At 41.9% G+C, this 19,786-nt stretch overlaps 1 protein-coding gene across 4 annotated transcripts in view; it reads right to left on the bottom strand.

Annotated features, from left to right (window-relative positions):
* Positions 1–19,786, bottom strand: part of LOC119387033 (FERM domain-containing protein 5) — a 300,038-nt gene that overhangs the window by 8,041 nt on the left and 272,211 nt on the right. The window contains exons 2-12 of one of the 4 annotated variants that reach the window (XM_049413343.1): positions 15,844–16,114; positions 14,872–14,976; positions 14,735–14,777; positions 13,091–13,169; positions 9,157–9,254; positions 6,464–6,587; positions 5,813–5,900; positions 4,037–4,125; positions 1,723–1,786; positions 1,634–1,648; positions 450–538 (exon numbers count right to left, since the gene is read on the bottom strand). In XM_049413343.1, coding sequence (XP_049269300.1) covers positions 450–538; positions 1,634–1,648; positions 1,723–1,786; positions 4,037–4,125; positions 5,813–5,900; positions 6,464–6,587; positions 9,157–9,254; positions 13,091–13,169; positions 14,735–14,777; positions 14,872–14,976; positions 15,844–15,939 — 890 coding nt within the window. In that variant the 5' untranslated portion in view covers positions 15,940–16,114. Of the gene's footprint in view, positions 1–449; positions 539–1,633; positions 1,649–1,704; positions 1,787–4,036; positions 4,126–5,812; positions 5,901–6,463; positions 6,588–9,156; positions 9,255–13,090; positions 13,170–14,734; positions 14,778–14,871; positions 14,977–15,843; positions 16,166–19,786 lie in introns of those variants that run through there. The other 3 variants (XM_037654333.2, XM_049413344.1, XM_049413345.1) reach the window with 3 other exon arrangements.

Below are 19,786 nucleotides of genomic sequence, written 5' to 3'. Positions count from 1 at the left end.
TTAAAACTTGCTCAATTCTGTTGTTGGCCTCCCTGAAATGTAATGTAGCCTTTTACCAATGAAGAAGTAACTAGAACCCTGCCAACAAGTATCCGGAACACTGTCGAAATCCACGATATCACGGAAAGTTGGTGCAGAAGCTTCAAAGGGAGCGTTGTCACCTGTTTATTGTTCGTGCATGTGTTTATCATTCTTGCATTTTTTCTACCTTACCATGCTTCCAGTGTCTGAAATCATCACCATTTTACTTTTGCAGAAGGATATTCTTCAGTAGTGTTCCTTTGACATTTCATTAGCAACTGAAATGGCTGTAAAATTATAAACACACACACAAAAAAAGGAAGGAAGAAAGAAAGAAAAGGGCCTAGAAGAATACGTACAAAGGAGAGTGGCTTACAGACTGCCAGAAATTTTTGCCATCGATGACATCTCAAAAATGAGCAACTTACGTAAAAAAATAGCACTGTTCGACGGCACACTTCCACAGGTGATGGCAGGCAGACTGGGTTGGACACTTGAAGCCCATCAGATGCTTCTTCTGCAAAAGGAATTGTTGAAACAAAGAATCCGTTGAGGTGCATTTGCCTGGACTACTCTATGAAAAATACAACGCTCTCAGACGTGAGAAAACTTGCGACATAGAGATGGTAGCAGCAAATAAGCATTTTCGTTTAAAAAGTTAGTTACAGTTCATTTTTTTTTTAGTATCACAATGTTATGGTTACATAGTGACAGAAATTTATTCTGCTAAACAGCTGAAAGTGCACAATTCAATTTAGTACGCAGAAAGGTGTCCTGCGTACTGGATTATTAAGCTATGTCTATTTCAGGTACTCTGAGCAAATTAGAGCAAAATAAGTAAAACAGGAAAAATAGGAAGAAAGAAAACGAAACAAGAAGCAAGAAAAGTGTGAAGGTTATTGCTCCATTGAAGCTTAATTTGTGTATTGTGATTGGGTGTATGTTACAAAGGCCTTGTGTTTATATGCTCGATAAATATGGATGTTGAAACTGCTGTCAAGGCTTCCAATGTGCCTGTGAAGGCTGTTTACATTGGCACACATCATGAGAACTTTAGCAACATGGTCAGATTGTTGTGTTTTCATGAGTGAGTGATGAAAAGCAGTTAAACAAAAACCTTACTGGACATGGACAAGACCAACAGACTTTATGTGCAGACTGTTAACAACAAAGTGCATATTGCGGCACAAGACAATTGCTTATATAGTTTACCACTGATTATGTGACTTGGCAACGTTCAATTTTATTGCTGGGATTTTACATGCCAAGACCACCACATGATTATGAACGTTGTTTAACATCTGCTAACTATTTTTTACTGGCACAGGTGTTTGGTGCTGGCCTGTAATTTGATAAATTTCCGGTTGCCTTGCTGTTGCTTGCTTTTAGTACTATTATCACTTGGCTTTTCCAATCAATCTCCGCAGCTGGCGCTCATGTTGTTCACTCTTTTTGCGTAAGCATGTCAAAAATACTTAGTTGGGGGTTGCGTGCCATGCAGTGGTCACAAGAAGCCAGCATAACAGGTAAAGCGGGAGGGAAAAAGAAGGACTAGCCGTTAACTGTCACAAACACATCACGTCACACACTAGCGACATGCGAATAAACTCACCTTTGCTTTGACATCCTGGAAGCAGAATGAAAACACAGGGACAGACATTAGGCAGGACTATATCGCAGCACAATTCGGACCAAATTTACCTCGGGGAACATCAGGTGAATGATGAACATCTTTCCTTCGTAGTTGATTTTCTGAATGTCAGGCCTAAAGAGACCGGTGGTAAAAAATGGAAGACTATTAGATAACAGAGCCCGACAAAGATTATTTCGCATTATCATGCCATACATTATGCCAAGTGTCTCAGTAAAGGACCTTTGGTATTAATTTTTAGCAAAAAACAATGCAGTAACGAGACAGGTAATTTCTATCGACGCTATGCTATAAATGAAAAGTACGAGTTGTGCTAATTAACCACTTTAGAGAACTAGTTGTAATTGCAGATGAGAAGGCAGCCAGAACTCAATGTAAGCTCAGAAGATACCCAGAGACTAGAACCACTTTCAAAACATGAACTGCAGAATTTAATTTGTGGCTGCCATGGCAGCTTAGCAGCTATGGTGTTGTGATGCTAAGCTCGAGGATGAGGGTTTAATTACCTAACAAGTGAACCAGGGGTGTAGCCAAGAGGGGGGGGGGGTTCCGCGCCCCCCGAAATTTTTCAATTTTGCTTGCGTATATATACACGCACTCATACAAATGCACGCACAAACATACATGAAGTATGGTTGAACCCCCCCCCCCCCCAAAAAAAAAAAAAAAATTTCTGGCTACGCCTTTGAAGTGAACCATCAAAACAATAACCCCTTCGTACCTACTGCCACGTTAGTGCAGGGAACTACTTCACTCTTTGCTCAGCATATTGTAAGCTGCATGTTCACAGAAGCCTATAATGGCTCACATAGATGTGCCAGACACAGGAGCAATATGGAATATGTACGGGAATATGTAAGCTGTGTCATTAATGCAATGATTAACATTCCACAGAAGCACCGGCTATGTACCAGAGTGGTGAACTTTGTGTTAATAATAGGCTTGTGCACATAGTAAATTTTAGGTTCGAAGCGAATTCGAAGTGATTAGTGATTTGGTCGAATAATTTCGAATCGAATTCAAATAGTATACATCACATATTATAAAGAAAATAAGCATGTTTGTCATGACCCAACTAACCTGCAAAATAGTTTTTTCTAAACTGAAACAAGGTGTGGGCAAATGTCATTTTTTTTTGTTTAAAGGAAGTGGAAGCAACTTGAATAGTAGCAGGATTTGACTTTCGGTAGAATGCAAGTGATATCCGGTAAAATAGGTTACGTTTTAAAATTTACTTTACTTAGAGCATATAAGCCGGCATAACGAGCTTTTTAAGATAAAAAATGATGAATCGATGAGAGGGCAATTTGTTCATTTAACCTTGAAGTGGGGCTTCGCAGCAGTGCGGATATCCCTTGAACAGGTGTACTCACTGTATAGCACCCCTCCACTGCAGTGAATCCACCTTTACAGGTGGGTTGCATGTGGACTAATACACACCTATTCGATCATTTCGAATACTTCGAAATTTCCAATGAATAAAATTTGAATCAAAGTGAATTCGAATACTGTAATATTTGTTCGAATATTCAAAGTGCTTGAATATTCACACAAGCCTTGTTAATAATGACCAGTTGAAGCGTTACTGAGCTTGTATCTGTGTGATCTGTACAATAATCAGCCCTGCTTTTCACCTCAAGTCAACATGTGATGATAATCAACACATTTGTCAAAGCGTCTGACTTAGTGTTCACTTTTGTCAGCGACATAGGATAGTCCAAAGTTATATTGCTGAGGACATATGAAAATACCTACATCAAGTGTCTTTTTCTAATGTAAAACATTTTTTTTCTATACAGTATCTAGGCCCTTGACATTTTTTTGAGCTAGTCTTTATGGCTGGGCAGACATTAGCAGCACAAGAAACACTCAGTAATAATTTGTTTGATAACATAAAATGTGCAAATAAACACTACACCACTTGGGACACATTTTGCAAGTGCAAAAATTAAAGAAAAGCAGTATTTAAGTCACACCTGCTCATAAGAAATCAAAAGACAAGCACCGCTTTTGAGATATCTACCCCTAAATATGCCACAAAATGCACAGAAATTTCAGTTAAGCTTTCTCAAGGTGTTTCCATAGTATTTCAGGATGATATTATTGAAACACAAATGCACCTTTTCAACAGATCTTGGGGGGGATAGATACCTTAGCAGACAGTGGGGATTGAAAGTGCCAAGTAATGCTTTTGATTCACTAATATCATTACTGCACAAAAAATAACACTAATTGCAAAAGTTACCCAAATAGTGCAGCACAAGAATATACACATAGGAATGCATGATCATAGCTTGCTACCTCAAAGTGTGGCTTATTGCACTTTTACTGTCTCTCTAAAAAGCATTTCTTATTCTTGCTTACCACTTGAAGTGATGGGTCTTGCGACTACCTTGAAAAGTAAGGATGCCCGCATAATTGATGCCCAAGTACAGCTGATTTCCTTTGTGGTCCTGCACAGATAAAATTTCATTTAGTGGGGAAGCAGAATAGATGATGCAACCAAAGCCTAACTTCACATGACTAATTGTGCGTGAAAACTTTGGCAGATACCACACTGCTTCCTTGAAAGGCAAAAATAAAACCTATTTCCTTCCTGTGCTATTCGTAACGAGTTGCGGGCGAAGAGAAAAGTACCCATATAGACACATTTTCAGCAAAAAGCACCTATCAGAAAGAAACTGCCTGACAAATCATGACTATTTGAACTGCTAGGTGCAGTAAAAAGATCCTCAAGCAACGACATCTGACCCTTTTTTATGTGATGTACATCAATATAAAGATTTATGTGATATAACGAACCAAATAAAAATTGCACCACTGGTGTTACACTATAACAGACGAACATTTAAGAATGGATGTAGAATATCACAATGCCAGTTTTGCACCAGATGCGACTCGTCATAAGGAGGTTCAGTAGAACGGCAGCTCACAGTGAATTATTTATTTTGTTTAATTAGTAAGGAAATCTCTCGTGCATTAAAATTAAATACTGAACTACTTATGCACCATTAGCAACTATCTACTGCCAGAGCCAGCATTTATAGAACTATCATCATGCGATGGTACCAAAACAAGTTTCTTGCATAGGGGTAGCAATGCAAAAATGTTACTTTCGGGATCTAATCATGAAAGCTTGGTCAAAAGGTAGGGTGTTGAACATACTAAGCTTGCCGAAAAAGGATTGTGCCATGTTTCTCGCTGTGGCCAATTGGCCAGAAATCAAACTTTTAGTTACATACTTAGAGGCAAGTTCCTTCATAGTTAATAATCCAAGGCTTGCAACTTGTGAACATTTAATGCCTGTGCAGCTGCTAAATTACTTAATCTTTGACAGAGAATTCACCTTGCTTTAAGTTTAGAAGCTCTGGTGGAAACTAATCAAGATACATATTCATGCAAAAGCCCTTATTAAGCTTTAAATTTTTAGAAATTGCATGCCATGGTACATTATCTCCTACAATACTACAGTTACCATATTTACCCTAATCAAGGCCAATCCCCAAAATTTCGAAAATGAAAAAAAAAAAAATTCTCAAATGCAAGCCGAATGAAAAAAGAGGTGCTGAACTGCAAAAATAGCATACCATTTTGGTTTGACATTTTTTTTCCAGCCATCTGAATAACATTTTCTCAAAAGCCGCGATGTAGCGGCAATGCAAATCACAGGTATTTAACAAAAAGTATTAACAAACAGTGCTATGTATGCAAACATAGCTGGCCAGAATGACAAGATGCTATATTTAAACAAAATGGCAGATGCTGACACACCAACTGGAATTATGTCCTCCGAGATTAGGTGGGGCAGTGCTATATATCACAGGCTATGATGAAATACAGTGCCTTGAATCGTGAGGCTACATCAAAATGACATACCCGAACCTAAGCTGAACCCAAGTTTTGTACATTACTTTTAGGTAAAAGTATTAGCCTAGATTGGAGTACTAAATATGGTAAAACTACACCAGGCCACCCGAGTGTTCACATAAGGTCACCTGTTCTTAGTCCTTTGGTGCTTTGGCTAGGAGACATTTCTGGTAGAGAACAAGGCATCTTCAGGAAACTTCAAAGTACACACTTGAGGCAAAGCTGTGTTATGCACATAGATGGTCATGCACTTCACACAAAACATGTGCATACCTTGACAGGATGAGGGTCCACACCGTACGTGTCGAGGAGACAGGCCTTGCGTAAGAAGTTGGCCTCCGACACAGCTGGTACTTGGCCCCTGACCGGGGGGGGGGGAACAAGAGACCAATGATAGAGGTCATTTCCTGGTGCAACTGATGTAACTTTGCATGCCAGAAGCATGCTTTTCATCAGGGCAATGTGGTGGTACGAGCTAATGATTAAGTGTTTTCTTAGGTGCTGATGCTGAAGGTGCCGTGTAATGCACAAGGGGGCATTTCAGCTTTTAAGACCACAAGAAGTGGCAATAAAAAGAAGACACTATTAATGAAGCTGGCATTGACAAAGTTAAGCAGTGCAACCCTGCTGACCCACAAAAAAAGAAGTTTAGTACATGCATTGACATAATTAAAGAAAAAAAAATTTATCATAAAAACAGGTGTAACAGAAATGCATGTCTATGGTGGTGTAATGATCACTCAAAGTTTGCCATTATTGAAGCAGCCTTTTGAAGCCTTTTCCAATTCTAAGGAAGCGAACCTTTGTGATCTCATCCGTCGTAATATCGCACTTTGCACCAGGCTTTATACCACTGCCCGCAAATTTTGAGGGCTTTGTTAAGACTTGCTAGATCGGGAAAACGTTCAATGATCAGAAGCAGACCTGAGCTGCTGCTGGTGAATCTCGGCAATCTTCTCCTCCAGACGAGGAGTCTGTTTCAAAAGAAGCTTGAACTCCGAGACATAGTTGTCTCCATGCTCCTCACTGTCATAATCTCCAAGTTCAGCTGTAAGAGAGAGAAGGCAAAAAACAAAGGTAAAAAGAAAAATCACAGCATATCCACGGGGTGAATGATGATGAGTGGGGCGAAGCTACGGAGGGAATCATCTGTAAACTGTGAAACTCTTCCGTGAAATGCGCCCAGTACATAATATAAAGAGTGTGAAACATCGTGTATATATTAAACATCAAACTTTTATTGTACTGTTGGTTTACGTGGTCCCTTCATTATCACTTGTGATCGGTGAAATGCAAGGAAGAAGTCCGCTCCCGAGCGAAAGAGCGCCAAGAGCGACCGCATTCCCCGCTCGCCCTGTGCGAATTAAAGGCAAGGCTAGAGGGAAGACAGGACGCGCGTTCCACGACGCGAGGTCGGTAGCATGCCCAACGAAAGCCAACGGAACGCGATCGTGCAAGTGCTCCGGCTTCGCATCGCCTCATGGTTCCATTTAGCGTCCCAAAACCAAATATATTGCTCAAGGTGTGCCTTGCGTTTTTCGTAGAAATAATTTCTTTATCATGTACATTAAGACGAAAAGTTGAAAGCTCACTAGAGTGTATCGCCCGCAAAGTATGTCTTTTAGTGTGATTTAACTCTCGTACGGCAGGGTCCTCGCGCCGTTGCCGGTCCACCTCGCCCATTGACGATCGGGCGAGGTGGCTACATACAACTACTACTACTACACTTTAAGAAAAACATCTGGAGTTCTTTCGTTCTGCTTTACAAAACATCTGGCGTCTTTCGTTGGTTTATTTCATCAATCAACGGCGTTTTGAACAAAATTTTTATTGTTTAATCACGCACAGGAGAAATCTCACCAGGCACTACCTTGGAGGTAAACAATGGCTGCTAATGGGAATGAGAGACAGAAGAAGTCTGCTTTTAGCTAACACTTACACTTCTACTTCCACTAACGTTTCCTACTGGAACATGCCAATGGCTGCTAATGGGGAATGAGAGACAGAAGAATTCGGCTTTTAGTTAACGCGCACGCTGCGAATTTTTTATTGTTCAACAACGCACAGGAGAAATCTCCCACCGGCACCACCTTGGAGGTCAAAGCGTAAGACATGTTACGGACTACTACGACGACTACGAGGGACGAACGGGTGCCGCCTTAAGGAGCTTCGCCCCTAAAACCATATGAAGCAGGGTTTCAAATTTAGTAGAACACAATACGAATAGTAAACTTGGCGCCATAAACATGACCACATAGGAACACAGGTATAGAACAGTTTTTCCTTTTATGTGCTTACCCTCATCACAGTTCCACCACTGTGGTAGCGGTTATAACTGAAGCGGATACTTCACTGACCACATAATTTCAACATCACACGTATGATCATGGATGTAAGTCACACTGCACACTTTTAACCTCTTGCGGTCTGTTGTCGGCCCCCTCCCGACAATGCAACACGTCCGCAGCGGTCCGTGGTCAGGCGCTGCTTGCCAAGTTCTTTTGTGGTTGATTCGAATGCGCATTCTCTCATTGTATTATGCACCATCTCTGAATGAGTAAGTAAACTTTTTACTTGAGATTTGATTTCTTTAAGTTCAGACTGGAATGGATGGAAGGTGGGTAAAAGTTTCGGACCACAAAGAGTTAACGAGACAAGCACAAAGAAAACACAACCACACGCACAACATGATTCACAAACATTGCCGTTCTATTGTGCTCAGTGATAAAAAAAGTTGCATGGCTAATAACCAGGACAGACTGTAAAGAAGCATAAAATTATTCCATGTTTCGTTATTTCTTATGCTTAGCGGACACACTTGCAAACACACTTCGCCTTCTGAAGGTGAATGAAAAAACCAGTTTGAAGATGGTATTGTGTGTGTGTGTGTGTGTGTGTGTGTGTGTGTGTGTGTGTGTGTGTGTGTGTGTGTGTGTGTGTGTTTGTGTTTGTTATTGTGCTTTCTTGGAGTGTGTCATGTTAGTAGAATTATGCAGAATAAATTTTGCATCAATTATCAACAATGAACTAGCCTAGATGCAACTGTCCATGAGTCAACGCACGCACCTAATGTCATTACAGAAACCACGTGAACATCTTCAAACCTTCGACAATACGACAAAACCTTCAACAACACATGAACATCTTCAAACCTTTAACAAAACTTCAAGTGCCATACTCGCAGAAAGCATAATTTCACGACGCTTCCAAAAAAAAAAAGTTTTCGCGGAATTTCCCTTAGGGGAACTGTTTTCTGAAGCATTTTATGCTGTGAGACAGAGTTATAATATTACACACGTGTTATTTTACAGTGTGTAATATGTGCTTTGCCTGTCCGTTTACAAAGCCCAAACTAGCCGAGCAGTTCCTTTTAAGCACCAAAAATCCTTTTGGACTCCTATTTCTTAGTCTTATCAACTACAATATCAGCTGACTATGGTGGCCCTGTAATTCACACAACTGTTCTCAAGTCTTTTAACTAAGTTGCAAGTGATAAATATTTATGTCAAGAAGCTAAAACAGTTGCAGATGCGAGGGTGGGTTGCTGCTGATGCATTGTTTTATATGAAAATTAAATCTGAACAAGACACGAACAGAGAAAATCAAATGATACATACATTGAATGACCAACGCGGCAAGCAAAGCAGAGTCATTTGGAGGGCAATAGAGGCGTCCATGAAGCAGATCTCTTCTCAGCTGAAGAAAAATCTGGTACCTGATTGTGAAAGAAACAAAGGAGAGATAAAAATATTTGTGATACAGTGCAAATATATATGGAATGGAGCCTTGTCACATGTGTTTGTGGCCATATGTGGCCTATTACAACTTATTAAATAGTGAACCAAAGGCAATATGAGCGTTTCTATCTATGCATCTATCTATCTGTCTAGCTGCCTATGTCTGGGTGCTCTCGTGATCGCCTCCTTAACTTGGTGTAGACCAATATTGGTATGGGAGGGTAAGAGGGTTTGATGAATATGACTGTCTGATCATGACATGATTAAAGTGAAAATCTGGTTGCGTACGTCGTCAAACCCTTTCCTCCAGACATGTGTGGCACATACCCCCAAACCACAGGCTGTGGTATGCGGGCATGTACCACGGGTGATTCACACCCAGGAACGGTGCAAACAGACATGGGTGATGATTTAAATGCGAGTGCGATAAGAAAAACCGACGCTGGCAGCGCTGACCTGACGAATGCAAAGAATAAAAATCAGGATCCCAGCAGGAATCAAACCCAGGCAGTCTACGTTGCAGTCAGGTATTCTACCAGAGAGCCACGCCATGTCTTGAAACTCTTTTGGAAAAAGACCCTATGCAGACGTAACGTCGGTGCAACGTCAATTGTGGTTGTAGTGCTGGTTATCTAATTTTATAGGAAAGCAATAAGCACTACATATGAATTCCTATCATACAGGCGTCATTTCAGGTTAATGTCATTTGTGGCGCCAGTTTTGGCTCCGCTTCTATAGCAGTCTTAATATAGACAATACATTTGCACTCCTATGATTCAGCAAGCTACATTCAAGCGTTGCTTGACCCCGGAGGGATATGCTAATGAAAGTTATGTGTGATGTTCACATGATTGCACCATAAAGTGCACTTAGTTTTGATAATACTAAAGTCTGTGCTCTAACATGAGGGCTGACATTTCGTCGCACCATAAGTTACCCTTTAAAGGTCAGTGTAGTCGACATGCCCGGTAAGCCCACGATATGCACATAACTACTATACTTACAAAAACACGCCGATTCACCTTGTAACGCTTGGCTCAAAGCCAAAAAATGCAGCATAGACAATTACTCGGCGACTGCTCTGCATGAAACCGATTCCCACAAGGTGTGGGATCTGCCGAATTTTTGGTTAAAATTCTTTCTTGAAAAGTCAAGGAAGATTCAGTAATATCTTCTGATCTTCCAAATGTTACCATGCCCTCGAGACAGTATTATACACCTAGTTTACATTTCACCCAAAATATTGAACAAACCAGATCATTCTGAAAAAAAAATGCTTTTCCCCAGATCTTATAAGTGATGTGTACAGCTGTTCACAGTTTTTATTAAAATTACATGCGAAATCCAGTCACTGCCTTCAAGATGGCACATTACTGTCTTATATTTACACCCCCAACCACAACCCCAAAACACATGCGCTTTCTTTGACACAACCAGCCAAGCAAACACTTGTACCGGGCACCAATAATAAAGAAACTAAAATGACGTTTGCTTATCAATCATGCAACAGGTGTTTTTTCCTTCTACCAAATGTAGGAATATTGAAGGTGGAGGGAATGAACAAACGAATAACTGCAGGATGACAGACATTACACCATCAGCAAGGTAATGTCTCCAGAAGACAAGGCACAACTTCATTCATGGTCCAAATACATAATTATTTATACAATGTAAACAGGAAAACAAAATACATGGAATTGGCTGCACTCACGGTACAGCATGGTCACTTTTTAGAAAACAACACAAAAGGAACTCTTAACATTGAGAAATCACTACAGAAGAGCAGTGCAGGGATACGAGGAAAACAAAATGAAGCATGAAGACGTACAGCATTGCACAGGGGCATAGCAAGGGGGTGATTGGGGTGTTCAGCCCCCCACCCCGAAAATTTTCAATTTTTCTCGCGTATATATACACGCATACATACAAACACATGCACAACCATACATAAGGTATGGTTAAACCCCACCCGAAAAAAATTTCTGGCTAGGCCCCTGGCATTGCATGCATCTTCTGCAGGCCTCATATTTGTTCTATACTATGCTACTCCTACTGAGAAGCCTAAGTCAAAATACTAATCACACAGGAGATCAACAAACAATATTTCACAATAATGTCTCTTTGCTTTAATTCCTTAAGGAAACCTTTCGGGGGTGTTACATAAGGACCGGATATACATATGTAGCAACAATGGTAGCCACAGGTAATGATTAGAGCTGTGCGAATAGCAAAATTTTGGGTGCGAAGCGAATCCGAATAATAAAAATTGAGTGCGAATCGAATCGAACAATTTTCGAATATTTCTCAAACATTTTTCGAATACTTCGAAGTTAAATTACAGAAAAAAGTTACAGAGAATCCCTAAGTATGTTCTTATGAGATAGCAACATGAAAGTGTTTCTTTTTGCTGGGTTGATGAAGTGCTGGTGGGGTGGTGTTTCATAGTTGTCTTATCAAGAATGATGCAATGTAGAGGCCGAATTCCACTTATGTACATGATTTGGTGCAACCAAAGTGTTGCCAACAACACTTTACATGTGATAGGCAAAGATGCCATTTTCTCAGCCTCTCCTCTTCCTTCAACTTCTGTGGAAGCCCAACTGATGTGGTGGACGAGGGTGTGCTCCCTTCAAGTCCGGAGTTCCAAATCTGCCTACGACGTCGATATAAAGAACATCTGAAATTTTGGATGCTAAAAAGCTTCGGCGTCCGATTTTTCCAACTTTCTGCCCAAATTTCAGGTCCAAGACAGCATTAATTGAGCCCCCACCTCTGCCACATCTTTCATCTCCATGTTGGAACCAGCGTTTTCTTGAGTTAGTACATTTGCGACCGTAGCGGAGCTTGAAAGGCAGCTTTGCCGCTATTGCCACTATACGGAGGTGTGATGAGGTGAAGCATACTGAAAATCTCGGGACCACTTTCAATCGGACGTTGTGTCTTGGCCAAGTTCGACCGTAACAGAGCTTGAAAGGCAGCTTTGCCGCAATATGAGGGTGTACTGAGGTGAAGCATATTGAAAATTGTAGGGGTTACTTTCAATCTGACATTGACTGTACTTGTCTTTGGGAAGTTCGAATAGTTCGAATAGTAAAATTCCAGTGCGAATCGAATCGAATAGCAAACACTATTCGAAAAATATTCGAAATTACGAATATTCGCACACCCCTAGTAATGATGTGTTATACGTAGAAGGAATAATGTCACAATATTTGCACATGCTACCAACATAGGGGTACAAGCATATGTTGGTAGCTTGATTCATGAATTTTAGGATTTGGTTCTTCCACACGTAATATGTACATGCAGTCAGCTTTAGAAAGTATACCACAGCTGGATAGAGAAAAAGTTGTGTGCTGTATAAGGTGTGAAAACCACTATATGATTACGAGGCACAGCATAACGGTCAACTCTGGATCTATATTTATGACCAGTGGTTCTTTAACAAGAACCTAAATTTAAGTGCAGGTTTTCTTTTTTTTTTTGCATTTTGCTGCCACCAAAATATGGTCACCGTTGACAGCATTGAACATGCGACCTCTACAGTGCATGCGAATGGCTACCATGACAGGCAACATTGGTGGGAGAAATTTCTTTGCCCAATATATTTTAAAAAAAAGCTTTCTGTGTACAGCACAGCTCTAAAGGCTAGGTGCTGTATCGTCAGTTCCTTCAAAATATGAGATGCCACTTTATCCATAGCAGAATGCACTTTTCAGAAAGGAAACAGCCTACAGAATTTCGCAATACTATTAAAATGCATAAGAAGTGCATTAATAAAGGTGTGAAGTCATCTGAGTAGATATGAACTCACCTCGTTATTTCTTCCTTGAGCCGGAAGGGGTCTTGAGGATAGAACTTGACGCGGAAGCAGAAGACGATGGGATTCATACCTAATATGTAGATAAGCATGCAGGAAACAAGATATTGGAGTTAAAATTATTTTTTGTTTCCTTTATGATGACAGACAATGCTACTCCTGACAAAAGCTCACGGAGCTAATTTCGAAATGAAATGATCACCAGAAGAGCGGCTGCAAGAGAACCTGTCAAAGCCTATATATGTGCCCACATTAATGTTCGCTATTTGAGAGGAATTTCTTAGGTGCAACTATCCTTGACCTGCTTGTAGACATGTTCTCCTGAACCTTTTATGACACATTTGGCTTTAATATTTACATTTTCTGTTATTATCAGGACATAATTTTTATTTTGTGTGCAAGTTTTTTCCCCCAAACACTATCTTTTAGCTAGAGAAATGCCAGCATTCTTGCAGGAATAATAATTCTTGGGGTTTTACGTGCCAAAACAATATGATTATGAGGCACACCGTGGTGGAGGCCTCCAAAAGTTTCGACCACCTGGAGTTCTTTAAAATGCACCTAAATCTAAGAAAACGGGCATCTAGCATTTTTACTCCATCAAAGTACGACCACTACAGCCGGTGTCGAACCAGTATTTTATGGGTCAACAGTAAAGCACTGTAACCACTGTACCACCACAGCGGCCCATTTTTGCAAAGAAAGGAAAAATGAATGAGAATATCTGATGCTTTGTTTTCTTGTTTGCATGCAATTTTTTATTTTCAGATGCTGCCTGCTAACTTGAGTTATGTAGGCACTTGAAGGTAAAAAAAAAGAACAAATGCATAAACATACACTTAACGTGCAAACTATAATTTGCTGTTAACAGACGTGCCAAATTTACACAACTTTATTAGGATGTGCTACACACTCCATTGCAAAAAAAAAATAAAGGGGAGGTGACGAAAAATGTTACTTCGTCAATTTTTGATGGTCTTCATAATTAAACAATAAACATCTATTGAATCCTCACTGATTCAAGGCTATTTATATATTTGTTAAATTATGTTTAGCTACGTATTATTTATTGTTAGTGTGTTTGCGAAAATGAGCCACCGTTTTACACTTTGTCTCACTCTTCCTTCTTTTGGCAAGATTTCATAAAGTACGGCAATATGCCAAGTGCTACGTGTTACTGTGCATGCCTGAATGGGTGAAAAATCGTGTATAATGAAAACAGCAATAGCATGCATAACAACAACATACATTAACAGTGTACTGAGGCATACAGTCATGACAATACCGAGTGCGATATTGTGAACCGGATGAAACAGCTTTAGCCAGTCAGTCTCCATATTAGCCTTGCATGCACATCCAGCAACGAAAATTTACGGAACGCAAGATTTGTTGAAGAGCTGAATTCCATCTTAGTGTGTGAACATGAGCTAGAATTAAAAGTTTCAACATGTAGTAGCAGTTCTTGCGGCCTATACATATGGTAATCCATTCACATTTGCCATCAACTCCATAAAATTTTGCAACTGGTTGCATAATAGCGCACATGCCAGAAAATCCCACCAGGTTCATTGAGTCTTTACTGCTACTCTATCTGACATGTGGCTTACATAGCACTTCAGAGGCATGTGCAAAACTCACCTTTCACCTGCTTGATGACCGGCTTTGTAAGGTCCAGCCAGTGCTGTTAATTGTAAAAAAAAAAAAAAACAGAAAAATTGTGTGGCGCGATTCATAACAAGCACTGAAGCCTGCGTGAGTGGTTTAACGATACACACCCGCTGCTTGTGACTATCGACATATCTGAGGCCAAAGTAGTCCTTCTCCAAAAGGTTCAGGGCGTTGCACACATAGTCAAGTATGTATTGACCTTTGCAGAGATGCTGTAAGAAAAAAAAAACGATCAATGCATGATGAGAAACTTGTTTATGGTTGACGACGCGTACATGTTATGAGTAATGAAGAAAGATATATAATGGTGGCGACATATGTTTAGTGCTGCATCCTTTTTATATCGGCTCGAGACAGCAGTTTCTGATTCTGTAAGACGTAATACGGGAGAATGCGCATGCAGGAATACGTGTGTCCTTTGAATTAACGTCGAGTGAAGCCGCGTTACGTGTGAACGTGCGAACCAAATTGGCTTCACAACGCCGGAGCGCGAGAGGGTGGGCAGGTGGTTTTACCGCAGGCGTGAGCATGCAGCCGCCGCGCGTGACACATTATTCACGGTCATGAGCGCCTCTAAAGTTGAGAATACCGGACAAAAACCTGACAGAAGCGCTTCTACAGCGGCTCCAGACGGTCGCTATCTTATCCTGAGCGCAGAGCGCAAACACAAGATAGCACCCAAACATTCATCGATCAAAACAACTGCAGTGAACCGTCGAGTATCCCTGCAGAGAAAAAATGAAGACACAGAAATTAACGCGTCTAGACAGGAAATTTCAACTCAAGGCAACGACGCGGTGCTGGATCGAACGGAGGAAAAACACTCGCGGAATGGCATTCCTCGTTACGCGAAACGAGAAGCCGCGAAAGGAAAACACGAAACTAAATCACCAACAATGGCCACACACTTTCTGACAACACTTTTACTATCCTGCCGTTCACGCTGTATACATTGCGGCAAAATGCCCACTCGCGAGGCTCCTTTCTACGCGCCTACAGCCCACGCGTACGTGGTGGGTTTGGTTCGTAGTCGTAAAAACTTTACTCGCGAAACTGAACTTCTTGTCGCAGACTCTCACCTGAAAATCACACTGCAACACTTCGCTGTCGTCTAGCAGGCGTATGGTGCACTTGTACTCGGTATTGACGTCCTTCTTGCTTCCCAATTTGAACATTGTGGCTCGAGGGGAATGGCTTACGCCAGCCGAGGTTCCAACACAGGTGCTAGTCCCACAGCCTTCGGCACTTGACGCTGTCTCCAGCAGCCAAACAACCTGCCATCAACATTTCTATCCTCGCACCAGACGCCAACAGCCGAGCAGCGGGGAAAGAGCGTCGCATGGTGTCAACCTCCTCGCCACGCTAGCGATGAGCGTACCGCCGTAAACCGCGGTAGCAAACATCACGACGCGGAGCCGGCCGAGCTTTTTAGGCGCAGCCTCCGAGCCCCGACGATGGACAACGCCACGCACCGCTGAGCACTGGACAACGGACGAATACGGCCGCTACGCAGTCAAACAATGCCGGGGGTCAAGGAACTGCATCGACGGGCTAGAGACAGCTCATTGTAGCGATCGCTCCCGATGCTCACGAAACTTGCAACCTACAATCACAAGCAGCGACCTGGCTGTTTGGTTGCGGCGCAGTTGTGAGCGTTTAGTACGAGTGTTTGTCGTCCAATTGCGCTGGCTATCTACACTTTTTCACATTATCTTGCGTTACTTTAAAACAAAAAATAGCATTATTACTGTACAAACAATAATATGTTGTAGCGGTTTAATTAGTATGCGATAATGTCTATAATTTTTTTTTTAAAGCTTGCGAGTTCTTGTTTTAAAAGCTGGTTAAATTGCCAGCGCCACCTGGGAAAAAGCAGCTTAACTGAACTATGAAGCCAAGGCTTGAAGGTTTGAGGTGGTGTGTTCCGCTCTTTTGTAGTTTTCGCTGATGACGTCGGCGACGCGCTTGACGCGCTCCACGCGCGCGATCGTCACTGGTTGGTCGTTCCGTGCGTATTACAATGGCCATCGATTGGTGCAAGTTATTAATCTGTCTTGATTGCAGCCTACTTGGTATCCTCATCACGTGCCGTACGAAAGAAGGCGGAAGTGGGAAGCGGTGTTGCTACAGCAGCAGCAGCTACTACGCGCGCTACGCAACAGAGCTGCACTGCGCTATCTAATTGCACACGCTAGACCCGCCGTGCGTGTGGTCCATCGATTTTTCTCCTCTTGTCAGCTGGTGCTGGGTTTCGTAGGCGACCATGAAAACATAATGGGAGCGTAAAGCTCGGCGCTTCTCCGTTCCGCGTTTACATTCCTCGGCCACAGTTTTATTCTTTCGATGTATTTAAATGTCTTTTTTTTCTTTTTTAATTATTTTGATGAATGCTGGTGGCTGCGCTAATTATGCGTAATTTCAACCACTTTCATAAGCTTGCACGATCACTGCAGCTTGGCAGGCACGAAAACAAGAGAAGAGACGGTCAGGGAGAACTGGCTTTAATTGGTACACGCGTAATTGTCATGGAAGGTTGCGTAATTCTTAAACGGTGAACGATGATTGCCTACTTATTTACTATGTTTAGAACTTATCGCTATATCTCTATAATTATTCCAGTGGCAGTGCTGCTTAGAATGAAATAAACGATCTGGATTCTGAAGAATTAGCATATGTCCCTTTTTTTTCGGGGCGGAGGAAAGGATGGAAAAGGGGGTGGGGGGCATGGCAAAAGACCACGCATGTCAAGCTTTCCTATGGGAGGGCGCAGGACAAGGTGTAGATGCGTATACAACTTTAATGTACCACGTATAAATAATGACTGTGCATAAGGAACGAGCACGCATAAATTAACTTCCTAATTTACAATCCCGGAAATCGATCCCCCTTCCGTTTATGAGGGAAAGCTACGCCTCTGGCAGGTGCATGGTGCTAATTTTGGGAGTAGAGGAGCAGTTATGCCTTTGCCTTTTGATTGCCTAGTTATTAATTGAACAGAATAAAGAAATGACGCAGCTACTATAGACCAGCTTGTACACGTTACAGAGAAAAGGGTAACCAATCACAATTGCAATTATACTTTATTCAAAAGTTTACATGACTACTGTTGCCAATTACTGTTGCCAATTACTAAAAAAAAGTAAGGGATTACTTTTACGTTACTTTCCTTCCAATTTCATGTTCCAAGGATTGCCATAAATATAAAGTAAGTGAATTCCAGTGACTAGTTATCGAGTTAAAAATGTAGTTCATAAATTTGATAAGTACCACAAAAAGCGCAACTGTATACAAGTAATCGACTACACACCTAACGATTGCAGGCGTAGTTTTAGCTGTATCAATTGCCATGAGTTGGCGTTTACGAGAGACAGGCAGGCTCGTGCTTATCGAACACCATGCTTTTACGTAACGAATTTCGTGTAATTAATTACTTTTAATCACTTAATTTTATCGTAATTTTTAACTGATTGATCACGCTCGTTACTCGTGAACGCTCATTATAATTCAATTAGTTTTTCCAGTTTGCATATGCCGTTTAGCATTAATATTACAGCAGAACGCCCGCTGCCGCGCCACGTCGCATCCTCGCGGATGCTCATGTTTCAGACGACCTCGGGCGCTCATTAATCCTTTCGTCAACGCCGGCCAATCCTATGGACTGATAGCAGAGGTGGATATTCATTGACAATGTTGTTGTCCTTGACAATGTTGGTGTGCTTGCCATCTTCATAATGACTCTGTAGTGCCGTCATAGACGCCGCTCCTCCTTCACTCTTTCATGGCATATTTCCCTTTTTCAAGTAGAGGGTAGCCAACTGCGGGTCTCCTGTGATTAACGTCCCTGTCTCCCCCCCCCTCCCCAATCCGTTTTTTTTTTTTCTTTTTTTAAATGTGCTTAAAGGGGCTGTGCAACACTTTTCTAAGTAATCGTCAAATGGCTTCATTAAAGGGCCCCTCACCAGGTTTGACAATTGTGAGCTAACGAGCACAATGCATACACTGGGCGTTCACGATCACGTCTGCCAAAATTTGCAACGCTACGCGCCGCGGAAACGGGTCAAATTTCAAGGTGAACGCTGCTTGCCCTTCCTCTCGCGGGCGCGCGCTTAAGAGAATGAGGGGTTGACGTACATGGTAAAATGGCCCTACGTAGATGGTAGTGCTGTGACGTCGCTCCTCTACGTAGACGACTGTGCTCTGACGTCGCCAACAGTAGCACGTGACGCTGCGATAATTATTTGACACGACATGTGTAGTTTGTGTAATTTCTTGCTTGAGTAGAATAATAAAACTTGAGAGAAATAATGAGACACACAAAGGGAATGTGTGCGTCTTTTTAATTTTTTTCCCCGTGAACTACAGCGAGATGCGGGGCTAATGTGCCTCCCTTTCCCATGCGTTCGTGTCCCCGCGGTTAGCGCATCGAGCAGACGCCAGCCCTGGAAACGAAAGTGATGTTCTGGCGCGTTCGAGCAGTCATTATGCTCATTTATTCTACCGCGTCCAAGTAAACGTTAATGCGGCACTGGCTCATGATACCGCCGCTCTCGTGCCCGTACAAATGTCTCAACTTTCATGCCCGTCCCGCAGAAACAGGCAGTACACACCAGAGAACGCCGACAAAACGGCCATGGCCGCAAAAAAAAAAAAAAAAAAAAGAAACGTTAGCGGCCGTGCAACGCCGCTCGCGTGCTCGGGCTGGCTCGGGCACGTCATGCGCACGTGACCATGCATGCGCATGACGTGTTCATGCGTATGTGTCAAGTGAAGAGGGCAGGGAAGGGATTTGGCTTGCGAAGGCTACACGGGGCGAGTGGCAAGCGTTTGAAACTCGCCTCCTCGCATCATGGTTTCGCGCCGCTACAAATTATTCTTTTTCTCAGCTCGTAATGAACAGATTTGAAAAATTTTTGCGGCATACTGCTCTTCATGCGGCATACAACAACTTCCAGCGTCTAACTAAAATTTGCTATGTGGCCTGGTGAGGGGCCCTTTAAAAGAGATATTTGCTTCGCGAATAGA

Source organism: Rhipicephalus sanguineus, chromosome 3 (genome assembly GCF_013339695.2).
Source record: "Rhipicephalus sanguineus isolate Rsan-2018 chromosome 3, BIME_Rsan_1.4, whole genome shotgun sequence".
In the NCBI taxonomy this organism is placed as follows: domain Eukaryota; kingdom Metazoa; phylum Arthropoda; class Arachnida; order Ixodida; family Ixodidae; genus Rhipicephalus; species Rhipicephalus sanguineus.
Note: the sequence above shows the minus strand (reverse complement) of the source record. Positions and strands in the feature narration are given on the sequence as shown.